The sequence below is a fragment of the Punica granatum genome, chromosome 3 (genome assembly GCF_007655135.1).
Source record: "Punica granatum isolate Tunisia-2019 chromosome 3, ASM765513v2, whole genome shotgun sequence".
NCBI lineage: Eukaryota > Viridiplantae > Streptophyta > Magnoliopsida > Myrtales > Lythraceae > Punica > Punica granatum.
In genome coordinates this window covers 7,841,077-7,856,562 of record NC_045129.1, presented here as the reverse complement: position 1 = coordinate 7,856,562, position 15,486 = coordinate 7,841,077, and the positions used below count along the sequence as shown (strand labels likewise).

The 15,486-nt window shown below is 38.2% G+C and overlaps 1 protein-coding gene across 1 annotated transcript; it reads left to right on the top strand.

The window, feature by feature from the left end:
- Nucleotides 1-10,318: 10,318 nt before the first annotated feature.
- LOC116201919 lies at nucleotides 10,319-12,393 on the top strand. The gene is made up of 2 exons (XM_031533379.1): nucleotides 10,319-11,503; nucleotides 11,706-12,393. The coding sequence occupies exons 1-2, from the start codon at nucleotides 10,547-10,549 to the stop codon at nucleotides 11,955-11,957; spliced, it is 1,209 nt and encodes a 402-aa protein (XP_031389239.1). The 5' UTR covers nucleotides 10,319-10,546; the 3' UTR covers nucleotides 11,958-12,393.
- The last annotated feature ends 3,093 nt before the right edge of the window (nucleotides 12,394-15,486 follow it).

Below are 15,486 nucleotides of genomic sequence, written 5' to 3'. Positions count from 1 at the left end.
CAGGAATAATATTTATGTTTGCTAATTTCAAAATTACATTCAACTGGAGTTGAGGCGTGTTTGGATACCGACTAATCTGTATTATTGAAATGGGATCATTAACTTAAAAATTGCCAAAATTAATATGTCTAGACTTTGCAGTTTCATGAGAAAATGGCAGTTAAAGACATCAACATTTGTGGTTCAATCACGGTTGTGCCTTCACTGTTGGGAGGGCTCTCAGTTACATGGATAGTTTTGGCCAATTAATTGCTCTTAAGCTTGGTATCTTTTAGAGCATTAGGATAGACAAACCTTTTACAAGAGCGCCATGCCATCAGATGATAATGTCAATTGAAGTTTTAGGAAATTAGAATATATATATATATATATATATATATTAATTACTCTTTTTTCTATTTTGCAATAATTTAATATCCGGATACCCAATGGAATCCCAAACCAACTGTACTGTTCAGGAAATGTTAGCATAATAAGAGGTAAAACTCTCGATCATAGAATTTCTATTTTTTACATTCACAATGACTCGAATGCAAGATCTTGGGAAGTAATGTCGAGCCATCTGAGTCAACCCACAATAGTTATATAATACCTTTTGTTAATTAACTTTCCTATGCATCATTAGAATACTGCCTGCCTAAAGGGCTGAACTTATTAGGTATATATTAAATTTGATGGACATATATATTATTCACTCAAAAGTTGGATCCAGATATGGCGTTTTGTCCTTCAAGGGATATATCCTAATATAAGGCACCAATTATCCATCAATATATGCTGCCTTCCACTACACCATGAGATACAATATGATTTTTAAGATATCGTTTCAATATTTGACGTTGAGATTTGTGACAATTAGCATCAACATTTGATCAAGGACACTTAACGCGTATCGGATGAAATAACATATTCCAATCACCTGTTAGTTTATAATGATATCAGTCATTTCTTTCAACCAATTCATTTTACCCATGGTTGTTAGAATCGTGATTTGAATCGTAGAATCTTACGATTCTACGATTCAATGGGTGGCTAGCGATTCCGATTCCATAGCATGAATCGGGAAGGTAGAATCATAATTGAATCGCGATTCGAATCGCAGAATCGTAGAATCGGTCCGATTCTACAATTCTAGTTTCAACCCAAAGTTGTATGCCCCCTCTCTCTCCCTCCTCATCTCTCTCATTGTGCGACAATATTGCTCATTGGTTCTCTTATTCTATGAAAAGTTTGAAACTTCTCTTTTGACTATAAGTGATAGGGACCTGAAAAGTTTTTCGAACTGCTTTGAATTGGGTTCTGGCCGGTTCCTGATTGCCGTCTGGTTTGAGATGACTTAGGTTGGAATTTTTTTCGACCTTTTTAGGTATAGAGAAAGATGATTTCAAGAAGGGACATACCAAGAAGAAGTTAGAGAGGAAAAGCAGCTTCGCCTACAGGATCCGTGATCACGGTACTATATCAATTTTCATTGGAGGTTGTTATAGCGGGAGCTTCTCTTGTGAAGACTAAGCACCATCAAATTTTGATGAACGAAATAGGAAGCAGTAAGATTTATCATTTGATATTTACCTCTACTATTTCTGACATGAGATTTAGTATATATTTGTATATGTTATTTTTTTAATTGCAAGTAGAATCTTACGATTCCGATTCGATTTTACGATTCACAATTCCACAACTTTCGACCAATTCTAGGTAGAATCGCGATTTTGACAACCTTGATTTTACCTATATGCACAATCGACAGAAACTGATCAGATCGATCGATAATGATTCATCAAATACGAAGCAATCAAGAACTTCCTCATAAAAAAAGATACACGTTGGGCTAACCTGAGGTAGACGAATCAACGGAGCAATATTGCATGGATTCCCACTACACATCCACTGAATCGGGAAAGATCGTATCCATGGCATGATTTTCTTGCCCTAACTGGACCACCACAGACTTATAGCTTGTCGAGTCACTAGAGACATAGACCCCACGAAAAAGACAATACTATTTGGCCAATCCAAATTCAATACATTGTCCCGCATCGGTTCCAATTTCACACAGCAGATCGTGGCCTTTCCTAGGGTTTTGTAGCTCCTAAAGTCATGAAATGGCCAAATTGATAGCTTGGCTCATATGATTGTAGGAGCTAGCTCCCCACAAGATCTAGTCTACCCATATAAAATATGAATATATATATATATACGTGTAGACCAGAGTTGCATGGAACATTAATTCGTGAGATTGATGGTTCGTTTCGTTTGTTTGTGGCCATGCTGCTTGGTCCATGCAGTGTTTCCTCCATTATCCATGGTTGACAAAGATTTGTGTTGGTGGCTAATTTTAATGTTTATTACGTGTGATGGTTTTTTGATGTGATTAACAAACCATATTTTTTGTGCATTAATAATTGGTCTTGGCCATCATCAGAAGTGGTTATCTGATGCAATAAGTACTTTATTAAAAATTTAAGTGTGATTTTCTCAAAATTCGTATAATTCACTAATAATTTAAGTAAAGATCTACCTAAAGAAAAAATAAGAGTTAAATGCACTTTGCCCCCTGACCTATGAGGTGAAATTAAGTTTGCCCCCCAACCTATGAATTTTGGCAGAGTGCCCCTTCACCTAATCTAAAAATAAGCAATGTGACTCCCAGATTAAATTTTGGTCATAATTCCGGTTAAAAGAAGGCACATGTTGATCACATGTCAATTTAATGGGGGCAAAATTATCACAGGGAATAATTAATCAAAAATTGGATTTTTGCAAAATTAGGCTATTTTGATTGTTCGTCTTCCCCGATGTCTATAGCTCTTCCCCGACCGCCAGCACCATTGCGAATCTAGTTGAATCCGGCAACCGTCGGCCTTCTCTGCTCGTCTGCCGCAGTTCATCATTCTCTAACCATCGTCCGCCTTCTCTACTTGTCCGTCATCTAGCCCTCTTCATCTAGTGATTTTTCGATTCCTTGCTATTGAGTGCCATTGATTTTCCATTGTTGCATATGATGTTCTAATTGGTTCAATTTAGTGTGTGGGTGTTCTGGGCAGCTCAAAATAATCATTATCCCTCATCGTCTATGTGCAATTTGCTGGTTTTCTGGAATTTCCAAACGCCTACTCTGTGTTTGTGTTGTTCTGCAAACATCGGGAAAGACGAACGATCAAAATAGCCTAATTTTGCAAAAATTCAATTTTTAATTAATTATTCCCTGTGATAATTTTGCCCCCATTAAATTGACATGTGATTAGCATGTGCCTTCTTTTGGTCGGAATTCTGATCGGAATTTAATTCGGGAGTCACATTGCTTATTTTTGGATTAGGTGAGGGGGCACTCTGCCAAAATTCATAGATTGGGGGGTAAACCTAATTTCACCTTATAGATCGGGAGGCAAAGTGCATTTAACTCAAAAAATAATGCAAGTAAAGATTCTCCAAAATTGGTGTAGTTTACTTCAATTATAAATAATTTACTAGAATAACTAATTTACCCAACTACCTTTTCTTTTTAAATATGTGTAACTTATTCAAAAATATGTGTTGATTACGAAATATATAGTGAGATGTTTTACTATAATAATAAGTAATTTATTTTTCATGTACGGTGTAATCAATTTAAGGTGATTAAACCATAAAAGGCTTGAAATATAGGTGCATGATCCCATTTTCATTCATGTTGCTTGGGATATTCACCAATTTGAATCAGGAAATTGAACGATGTCGGGACGAACTTATGAAAACATGGCCATCCTTGCATCAGCGAAAACCAATGATATAATTGGATTTCAGCTTATCAATTATCACAAGATTCCAGGTTACCTATATAAATACTTTGCACTGATGGGGATTTGATTTCCCTTGAGCACATCGTTCCTTTCCCAACCCATATTGAAAATCTCATGATTGAAATTCTGTACGTGTAGCTTATCAATGGCTTGTGGCCCCCAACTTTCATTCTACCATGTATCATAGGATGTCCATACATATCCATTATCTCAGTGTTGCCAGTATAAAATAATTTTCAAGGATTCTTCACGTGATCCAATCAGAGAATGATACGTGTACAAGATATCCTTGAAAATACTTAAAATGACTGAGGACTTATGTGAAAAACATAAGCTTTGCTAGAACAATGTTATGTCAAAACAGACGCTGCAAAATCAGAATGGAGACGCGCATGGTCTGCATGGTTCAGAATCCAAGTTGAGAAGGGGGATAGAACTTAAAACAACATCGCAGAGCCAGAGCAGCAAATTCGAGGAGAGTTAACAAATAAGGATCAACCTCGAAGACTCGGTCAAACCAAGATCATATGGATAATTACTCAACTAGAGGAAGTTAATTAAGTGTCAACCCACGATCTTTGAAGTTACAGAGAGGAAGCTGGTCACTGCTAGAGTTCAGCAAAAATCTATAAATATGGGGGAAGCTCTACATTCATGAAACAAAATCGACAAATCAACTGATATCATCTATTAGCTCTAGTGAGCATCTATTTTAAAAGTAGGAGTAGCGTAGATATTTAGAGCTTGGAGCGGCAGAGTGATCCCCTCAACAATCAATGTTCGAAGTCTGTGGCGGTAGAATCTCTCATCCTCAATGGTACAGTCACGATTCCACCAGTCCAAACACATAAGAGTTTGTTCTCGCCCCACAATCATTTGCTCAGCATCTCTACGTGATTACAGACCTTCATTGCTCCTTGGGCAATCTCAAAATCATCAGTTAGAGCCATGTGACAATGGAGAGTAGAGAAGGCCATCCTCTGTAGATTGGGTTTGAGTTTCTGTTCTTGTTAATTGAATTTTCATTTTGCTTGTGTACCTGATCTAGTCAATGAATGATCTATTATGCTGAATTTGAATTTCATTGATAGTATCTCTTTATTATTGATAACTCCTTTGAATAGAGGACGTTACTAAAAGAACTCATAGGATAAGATAGGAAAAGAGTTTTCTTTTTTTCAGAATTTGCCTTTCTCTCATCTTCAAAATTCAAAAACACTCAGAATTATACACATTAGCCAACTCCGGGTTGAGTTCATTATCGAATATTGGAAAACGTACAAAGAATATGCTTCCCAAATGCACAATGAGGATGATTTCTTAACGAACATGATCATGGAAAAGATCCTACGAATTTTATGGCCAAGAAGAGAAAATTATGATTGATCTCTGAGTAATCCTTAAGCAAACTTCTAAACGAAGAAAGAACGCAGGTGGACTCCCTACTTTCACGTCGAGTGGGGAGAACTCACCGGATGTGGCAAATTGGCTAGCAACTTACTATAAACAATTGCTCAAAAATAAAACATATATATATATATATATATATATATTGCCATATCAATTTGTTGACCGGAAATTTTTGTTTACCGACCAAATGATTATGCCAATCTCTTCCCCAGAAACCTATTTTCTTCATCACAGAACGAAGTTCGAGGCTGCATGCACATGCAATTCTCTTCCACGAAATTGAATCAATTTCTTAAAGTCAAAGTCAATATATATGTTCACTGCGTGAACAGTGCTCCATCTTCCCAAAGACACATGCAGATTTATTTATTTATAGTAGTGCTTATATAATATTAAATAAGATAAAGAAATATTTTTGGGGGATTAACCGTGTCCTTGTCACATGCTTTTATTTAGAATAAAAGAACTAACTGTATACGTGATGTTTGATTTCTGAATCAGTAGAAAAGATCCGGCTCAAGAATATAACTATTGATTTACTCCCATTTAAAAAAAAAAAATTCCCTTGCAAAGGAGCGTAAACTTAGCACGATAAAATAAAATCTCATTTTTAATTTCTAGAAGTAGAAGGATTGATCAATCAGCTCTCGAGTAACCTTCGCAAATTCTTTTTTCTTTTCTTCCTTTATTCAGGGAGATGACAAGGTGATCATAATTTATTGGATGAGAGACTAATAGATGTCGGTTTGCGCTATTAAAACAAAGTGTTCCCCTAATTTGCAGCATTCATTTCTAGAGAAAATATATAAGCTCTTTGATTAAGCCATGCGTGACTAGTGGAAAGAACAGGTTATGGTCAAGGATACCATTAAAGTTGGTGGTTCAGTGACTTCAAACTTATTTTCATGTGGTTTGGACGTAATCTCAAGATCCCAAATTCAAATTCCCTCTATGCATTCGTGTCAAAATATATTGCTAGAAGTGTGCCATTTGCCTTGAATTTGGGGGACACCAGCTTCTATGAATTATATTAAGTCTTTGGTAACGCTACACTGACAACACCAGTGTTAGCGTTGATTGTTCAATTCATCTGTTATGTTCGGGTTTAAATACGAGAATTCGAACATTATGCGTAACGAAGGAGGTAAGATTGTCACTACTGCTACCCACATTATATTCAGCAAGAAATGTATGGCTGAGAATATGAAATGCATTAATATGGAATCCTCAATGGGCGGCCATCCGAATTAACGAGAAATTCATGGCAACTTCACTGTAGGATTAAGTTAAATGGATCGATCTAGCCGACATAAGTTAATTCAAGTAGTTCAATGTTTATTTTTCTTGAAAAAGGTCTCGGATTCAAATTTTATTTATGAAGAAAACTCTTAATTTAAAGAGTGCACTTTAGTGGGTCAACCTGCCTCGAACTTGATTAGTATGAGTCCATTGGAAGGGACTTAGTATAGTGGTATAAATCACCGACTTTAAATTAAGTAGTTTCATAATCCTCAATCAATAAGACTTTCGTTCCCCTTTACTTTTCTTTTTCTATTTTTTTGAATTATAAGAGAGATTCATGAGTTTAGTACGATTAAATAAAAATCTAATAACTAATATATGGACACAGGTAGTCCCACTGAGTATTAAATCTCTAACCTCTTGATTACCAGACAATGACGTGCGTCATTGTCCTATACTCTCTAGATTCATAAACCTTCCCAATAATGGGAGGAAAAAGAAAAAGAAAAAGGAAATCAATCGTTAACGACATTACTTCATCGATGTGTAGATTAACGATTGATAGTAATGTGTCGTAACAGTGTTGGATTATATTCACATATCTAATTCTTAGAGGTATCGATATACTTCTGTTGTGCACATATAAGTCCGATGGAAAACAAAATTTGACGAAGAAAAGCCCAGCAAAGTTATCACAAGCGAGTCAAAAAGAAAGAATCAATGATTAATAGAAAGGAAAAACTCTATCGTACCCTTGGAAACTCGATCACAACTTTTCATAACTGCCGAATTAACGTTGTCCATACAGGGAGCCACCTAGGGAGCAGAAGGAAAAAAGGAAAATTTTGATACGATGGTCGCAAGACGAAGCTAAAACCGATACTTCGAACGAGCCAAATAAGCTTTCATCCGTTAATTTAAACATAGTAAGGTGAAAAAAAATAAAAGAAAAAAAAAGGAGGGGGAAAGTGAAAATCATCAAATGACAGCCGAAAGGTAGCGGGGTGAATTGGATCCTGAGGGACTGGGGGAGGGAGACGTTGAAAGGTGGATTCCATCACTGGGGAGAGCCGGCCGCTGGCTTTGTTCCACGCATCTCGGGCACTTTGCCAACGTCCCCCCCCCCCCCCCCCCCCCCCCCCCCCCCCTCTCAATCACATTCTATCTGCACTCCCTCTTTTTTCAGCAAACATCCTAATGTTCAAAAATTCAACGAATACCGATTAATTCAATTTGAATTGAGTCGACTCACTAATAAATAAAGATCCGTGAATCATAAATTTTATATTTACACCTCCTTTCGTTTTCCATCTTTTTACCCCTTTTCTTACCCATTTGATTTATTAAAATTTTCCTTCTTTTCTTTCTCTTTCTTTCTTCCTTTATTTTTATTTTTTTTTACCTAGGACTTTGTCAAAATACAAGAAAAACTCATCGACCCTACCATCTCATTTCATTCCAACATATAAAACAAATAACACGAAGACTTTTTCGAATTCTGGTCGCAAATTACTCTTCAAAATGTTTACGCTTAGTTGCTCTGTGTGTTTATAAGATGCATCTCAAGATATGTATATATACATAGAAATGAAAAAGAGCTTGAATACAGTGATGCACGTCTTCACCCAATAATTTCTAGATTTTTTATTCGATTTTCATTGTCGAATTACTTGTACTCCTTTATAACCAAAAAAACAAAATTACTTGAGCCCCCCTCTTCATTGAAATTTTGTTAGCAGATTATTGCCCTCAGCGCACGAGCATGGCTTGCCAAACCAAGACGTAGAGTGGTTTCTCAAGAATGTTCTACGGAAAACATTAAACAAAAATTATCATAAATCCAAGATATAATATATAAGATTACATGGTTCATTGTATCTAATCGAATTAAGATTCATTGTAAATAATCGAATTAAGTGCTGCACCTCTTTTCCCTTGATCTAAAAGAAGCAATTAGTATATATATTGATCATCATCATCATCCCAACAAGACTTGGAGAAAATCAATCGTTAGCATGTTACTTGTGTGGTACTTGGAGGAGCTTGAATGAATGATCCAATGTACTCACCACAAGGAACATTTCTCTCTTCCCTAATTCCATGGTGATGACCAATGATTAGTTGATAACTTTCACTGGACCAAAAGCTAAACCATCTTTATTAAATTCCTCCCTGAATTACCAACATGACCTGGATCAAGCGGTTCGTCACTTATTCTTTTTAAATAAAATTTTAAGTTCATGTCTTTCAAAATTTATCATTGTAGTAACGGCACTAAATACTGCGCCAAAGATGCTTACTCGATATCCAAAGATCGATGGATTAATTCAACATATCTAGTCTAGAGATTTACTTGCAATTGTGAAATGAGTTGCAGTATCAAATATGCATAATTAACAACAAATATATAAAATGAAAGGGTGATAAAGTAGTTAGGGAATGATAGAACACAAGAATGTGCCATGATCACTGTCCGATTAGCTTTTTCGATCTTTCTTCCCATTCAACATATGATAATTGCAAATAGGTCTATCTTAGACGGAAAAAAGAAAGTTGGAGAAACCCATAAAGTAAATAAAGAGGCTTAAAAAGAGTTTGGACTGATTTAGACTTTGATGGAATTTCCGAAAACAATGTTTCATGGTAATAGCATTTTCCCTTGTCCTTTCTTTTTGGAAAGGGAAATAAATATGATAATGATAATAATATTACAAATAATAATTATCATTATTTCTTTTAAGAATATATATATATCTAGAAAATTCCCAGTCAAATCATTTCCTGAAAAGAAAAATCCCGTTAGGAGAGTGACAGCCATCTCCCAACAAAAAAACGACTAAGACACATGCGGTCATGAGTTAGCCGTTGCTTTGCCCATCAATACCATAAGGAGAAAGACCATTGACTCGATGCTTCCCATTTTGGACCTGTTATCAAGCGCTTCTGATCATGGAATCTCGAAGCTGACAATGAAACCGAGATCCTATATATAGTACGTGTATTTTTAGCTTAATGACATCAGTAAGTGGCCGTTCACTTCTAGAAATACGACATGATGGACTACATGCAAGTACATTAGTATTCAGAATGTCTCATGTTTTTTCGTTCGGTATCGATTGATGCTACCACGTGCATGTGGAAGAGACCACTCATGCTAATTCTGCAAGGAACTAGTAGAGCAAATATAGAGAGAAAGCAAGAGCATTCCCATAATAAATGAGCTTAACAACGATTATAAAAAGAATTCACGGACGTGATCGGATCATCGTAATCGATCTTCGGAAGATCTTCGATACATTATCAATCATGTAAAAATCATCTTTATTGTGGATTTACTCTGGAGACTTCATGTTAATAATGAAGCTTTCAAACTTTATCTTCCGTGCAAAGTCCAAGAATAAAAACTCCCAAAATATTTCCTAACAAAAGATGACTAGCCTATTAGGGGAACATCTAACACATGAACTCCTAAAGGAAAATCAACGGACCATCGAGCAAGCCAATTCGCACTGGAATTATCCTCCCAGTAGATATTTTGTGTCGCGCCTCCCAATCACGCTCAAAACAGTCTCCCATCCTCAAAAGTAAGCCACACAAGAGCAGATTCGTGCATTCTCCAGAAATAATCATACCTTTTACGACATGAAAGCCAAAGAAGCAAAGTCAATTCAAAAACTCCACGAAGCTCGGATGCAAATGAAGAAGCCAATCCAATGTTATGCATAAAAGCCACTGCTCGTCTCGTATCAGACCACCGGCACCTGCAGGACCAGGATGAAAATGAAAAATAAAATAAAATAAAAACCATGGATTTTCTTTCACCAAAATCTAGCGGGTGGGCCCGGCTCTGTCACGCCACTATAAATACTCTTCTCGTCTTTATTCATCAAAACTCCCCCCTTCTCTTTCTCTCTCTATCTCTGTAGGAAGCACTCTCTCCGCAACTTGCCTCCATTCCCACTCTCACTCCTCTCTCTCTCTCTCTCTCTCTCTCTCTCACTTTCTCTCTCAAGTCTGAACCCCAGAAAGTGTGAATAAACGGTCCTCAGCCGACCTGGTTAACTCGCTTGAGATCACACGGACAGCGACCGCTGACACCCATTGAACCCACAATGGTAGACGTCGACCGCAGGATCACCGGCCTCAACCCGGCTCACGTCGCCGGCCTCCGCCGCCTCTCCGCCCGTGCCGCCGCCGCACCCACCTCCACCGGCTCTTCCACTCGCAACGGCCTCTTCTCCTTCTCCTCTCTCGCAGATAAGGTCATCTCCCACCTCCGCGACTCCGGCATCAACGTCCAGCCCGGGCTGTCCGACCCGGAGTTCGCCCGGGCGGAGGCCGAGTTCGGGTTCGTCTTCCCTCCCGACCTCCGCGCCGTCCTCTCCGCTGGCCTCCCCGTCGGAGCTGGTTTCCCCGACTGGCGCGCCTCTGGCTCCGCGCGCCTCCACCTCCGCGCCTCCCTCGACCTCCCCATAGCCGCGATCTCCTTTCAGATCGCCCGCAACACCTTCTGGTCCAAGTCCTGGGGCCCGAAGCCACCCGACCCGGAGAAGGCCTTCCGGGTGGCGAGGAACGCACTCAAGCGGGCCCCGCTCCTGATCCCGATCTTCAACCACTGCTACATCCCCTGCAACCCGTCACTAGCTGGCAACCCGATCTTCTTCGTCGACGAGAACCGGATCTTCTGCTGCGGCCTCGACCTGGCGGACTTCTTCGAGAGGGAATCTCTGTTCCGGAGGACCGAGTCCGAGCCTCGGGTCCTGCAGAAGCAAAGATCCATGGGGGAGAAGTCGGTTCGATCCGGATCCGGGTCGAGCTCCAACTTCTCTCGGAGGAGCCTGGACAGTGGCGGAGGAGGGCGGACCCCGAGGTGGGTCGAGTTCTGGAGCGACGCAGCCTTGGACCGCCGGCGGAGGAACTCGTCCTGTTCCTCGTCCTCGTCGCCAGAGAGGTTCTTCGATATGCCGAGGTCGGAGGCTCCGAAATGGGTCGAGGAGTCCGTGCAACAAATGGGGTCGGTTCTCAGAAACGGCGGGTGGAGCGAGCCGGATATATCCGAGATCGTGCAGGTATCGGTTGCCTCCCCTGCCTCAGTGTTATGATGAGTGCAATGCTTTCTCGTTAGCTCTCGTAATTATTCTGTCGGTCCAAACTTCCGATTATTTTTTGTTCTTTTTTTGATTATTTTTGGTAATTCAGTCTAATTAAATTTCTTTTATTTTGTAAGAAATTTTACCATTATGGGTTTTCTGGCATGGAATATTTACGCAGGTATCAGCATCGGGGTTTTTTGACGGTGACATGGTCTTACTAGACAATCAAGCGCTTCTGGACGCCCTTCTGCTAAAAGCGGATCGGTTCTCGGACACGCTCCTGAAGGCTGGGTGGAGCCCCGAGGAGGTGTCCGACATGTTCGGGTTCAATTTCCGACGGGAGAAGGAGCGGAGACCGACCAAGAAGCTATCGCCGGAGCTCGTCGAGAAGTTCGGGAAACTGGCGGATTCGGTGACCCGGTCATCATAATAACAAGCACAGGCTTTAAGATTAGAAAGATTCCTGTTTTTCTGAATTTTTTTTTTTTGTTTTTCTTTTCACTATTTTGAAAATCTGAGGGCTGAGGGAATTTTTAATTTTCCTTTTTTGCCTTTTTCGTTTTTATCCGGAAAAAAAGAAAAGAATATATACTTGGTTGGGGGGTGGAGACGCGGTGCCGTTGTACCACTGGAAAGGGAATGCGTAAAAGAAATATGAAAGAGACTTATCCAAAAAAAAAAAAAGAAATATTAAAGGGAGGTCTGATTTTCATACGATAATATTGTTCATAAAAAATAATAATATTTATTTCTTATTATTATGTTATTCTTTCCTTGTGCAAGTGAATATATCTTCTTCTTCTTTTTTTCTTTCCACATGACATGTATACTATGTTATAATAAGCTTCTATGACATTTTCGATTAACATGATCGAGTCCATCACTTGAAGCAGTTCGTAGCAGGCCTTTTCTTGTTGCATAATCGGGTAGCAAACTTAGCACCTGAATTCGACACAATCATTGTGGCTGGTTATTTCCTTAAGCATTTGCGATCTCTTTTTCCCTATTGAATTACCCAAGTTGAGGCTTTCCGGACGAGGGATATATGGACCTTTCATGCTAATCTCATATTAGCAAAAAGTATTCCGAATTTGGCCCATACTCAACAGGTTTCAGCTGTCAACTTCGATATGACTATACCATTTCAGATGAATTATTTCATTATATGTCATGTTTTGGATGTATTCCACGAATTTTTCAAGACTCAAATTTACGAAAATTTTCCTCATTATTTGGAAGTAAAAAAGAAAAAATGAGTTAAATATTGTTTGAAAGTAAATTGAGGGCTAAGTTTGGCGGAGGCATCTTAGGAGAGGCACTTGCGCACGTGGGTGTCCTTTTCGAATCATATCAAAAATGCATCCGCAGGTGTTAGGGTCCCATGTTTGTTTGGAGGGGCTTCTATAGGGGCCAATCCAAACTTTTGCTTCTTCTGCAAACTTGCCAATTATCTTTTCGATTTACCATCTGATGTAATAGATAGGTCTCTTCGATTATCGTTATCCTTATCCTCCTCTAATCTGAATTTATTCAATCCAATACTCCGCATTTTCCTATATATTGCATATTTTGATAATATGCGTAACACGAATCCAATAAAGACATCAGTTGATTGTCATTTGCGTAGTCATGCATGATTATCAGTTACAGTGTCTTACATTTAAAAGGTTTGGAAAAATCATAAGTTCCAAACTGGTAATATGTCAAATTGTAATCTACAATTATATGTAATTATGTGATAATTGACGGCTAACTAATAGCGATATTTTCTCGACCGAGGGGATGGGGAAGAGAGTTCCAAAGGGAAAATGCATATCCTTTGAGGGGCCAATTTATGACGGGGGTAACTTTGATCTTTATTTAATCACCCTCTCTAGAGATTGATAAAAATCTGACAGAGAAAAGTTCAACCTTTAAGGGACAGGACAACGAGGTGCGTGCAATTTTGTTTTTTGGGCGGGAGGTGGGAATGAAGAGAGACTTGCTTTCCATTCAAAAAAAAAAAAAAAAAGCCTACAAATCCGAGCTTATTTGTTTGTTTTTAGCCTGGGACCTTATAAGGCTGGCAGAAAGAGATTCCAGGTGATCTGATGAAAATTTTAAAAATTAAACACCAAAAAAAGTTTGAAATATAAAAAACCTAATTATAAATGGCAAAGGAGTAGAAGCAAACTCCGGCTAAAGAAAGAGTTGTATAGTGTAATGGCGTACATTTTTTATTAATCTTGTCTCAACAGATGGTGCAAGGTCGAAACACCATTAGTAGAATTACCATTACAATAAACATACAAAGGAGCTTACAGTACAAGAAAATACTGTTTAAGATTTTCTCCTTTATTATAAATGAATCAAACATTCAACTTTAGGTCTCTTCGTACAAGTCCCGCAGGTAAACTATCCATATAATTTTAAGGTGCTTATCTGACTACAGGTTTCAAACGGATTGCATGTAATCAGTTAAAATGATAACGTTTAATCCGCTGGATTAAAACGTGGCACTTATATATATATATATATGTCCCTAATTAACGATTTGATCATTTCATTGGAAAAGCATCTCTGGGGTGTGGAGGAGCGTGGTGAAATTGATGCTTTTTGGTGAGGAATGCTTAGTAGATCCTAATCCAAGGGAGACTTTACCTCTTAGGTGAATTTTGGGAAATAATGATATGATTTAGGGCAAATTTCTTGCCAAAGTGTTTTGATTTGCCTTTTTGACTCGATCTTTAAAAGAACTGGTCCTCGTTTTAGTGCTTTTCACTAAGCCGGCAGATATAGCAAGAACCCAACAAACGATTACTTAAGACAAATAATTAATTATCACTACATCATTTGTAAACTCTCTCTTATGACCAAATAATCATAATTATAAACCACAAAGTGTGACGCACATGGCAAACTTAACCAATAGGTGAACTTGATGTGCAATACAGTGATTCAAAACATAGCAAAAGTATTTCTAGGATAGAGATAAATCGACCCTTGAATAAGGATTAATTTTAGTCGATAAACTGATCCTACATCATTGCCTCAAGGAAAAATAAATCATGTTTATATATAAAAAGGTTTACTCCAGCGAAGAAATTCATATATAAATATATATGTATTATATTTAATTTCAAGGTATAACATATTTGCTGGTTACAGCTTCTAGTCCCAGCTAGTATTTCTTCATCACAAGATGTTGAAGTTTGCCCTAAATTGAGCAAGCACAAGAAAGGATCATTCCTTCATTGACCTTCTTCTTTTTCGTCCACAACAATAACATCTCAACTAATATGAGTTAAAAACTACTGCGTTACCTTATTTAAAAACTCTGAATTATTAACAAATGTCATAAATTATTAACTATATTCTTCACGAGCGAGCTGATATAGCTATTGACTTTTGGGCTCGGACGCCCGTTGGACAATGGTTTACCACCTAATTGATGTTGAAGCCGGTGCACCGATCGGAGGAGCTCAATGAGAATGATATGTGGCCCTGTGGGTGTTAAATCGCTTAGCAAGAAGAGTGAATGCCAAGACATTCTGGCAAATGTCCAACATAATGTTCCTTGTAATGAAATGCTCCATTAATTGTTGTCTAATTTGGTTGAAACATGAAGTGGAAGCTGCCTTCCTGATGATGATATGTGATTATCCCATCTCAACAACATGTTTTTCTAGTTTGGTGATTGATAATTACGTGACAGATGAGGCCTTTCTGAGTTTCAACAGGTATCTGAATTTGTAAGCTAGTGTGATGTGTAATATCCTTTCTCGTGTACGTTGGCCGGGAAACTCCTTACGAAAGTATCTTGACATGGAGGTATATACACATGAAATGCATGCCCCTCATAGGATGGATCATAACATATTTATGAGGTTGTCTTGACATTCTTATGTACAATATAAATATATGTAAATCATATATATATATATATATATAATGCATTCGTATAGGTAACATTGAGACCA

Bases quoted from the DNA above. Each gene is read 5' to 3' on its own strand.
- LOC116201919 (XM_031533379.1), top strand. From the start codon at position 10,547: ATGGTAGACGTCGACCGCAGGATCACCGGCCTCAACCCGGCTCACGTC. The intron at 11,504-11,705 runs GTATCGGTTGCC...ATATTTACGCAG, and splicing joins ATATATCCGAGATCGTGCAG to GTATCAGCATCGGGGTTTTT.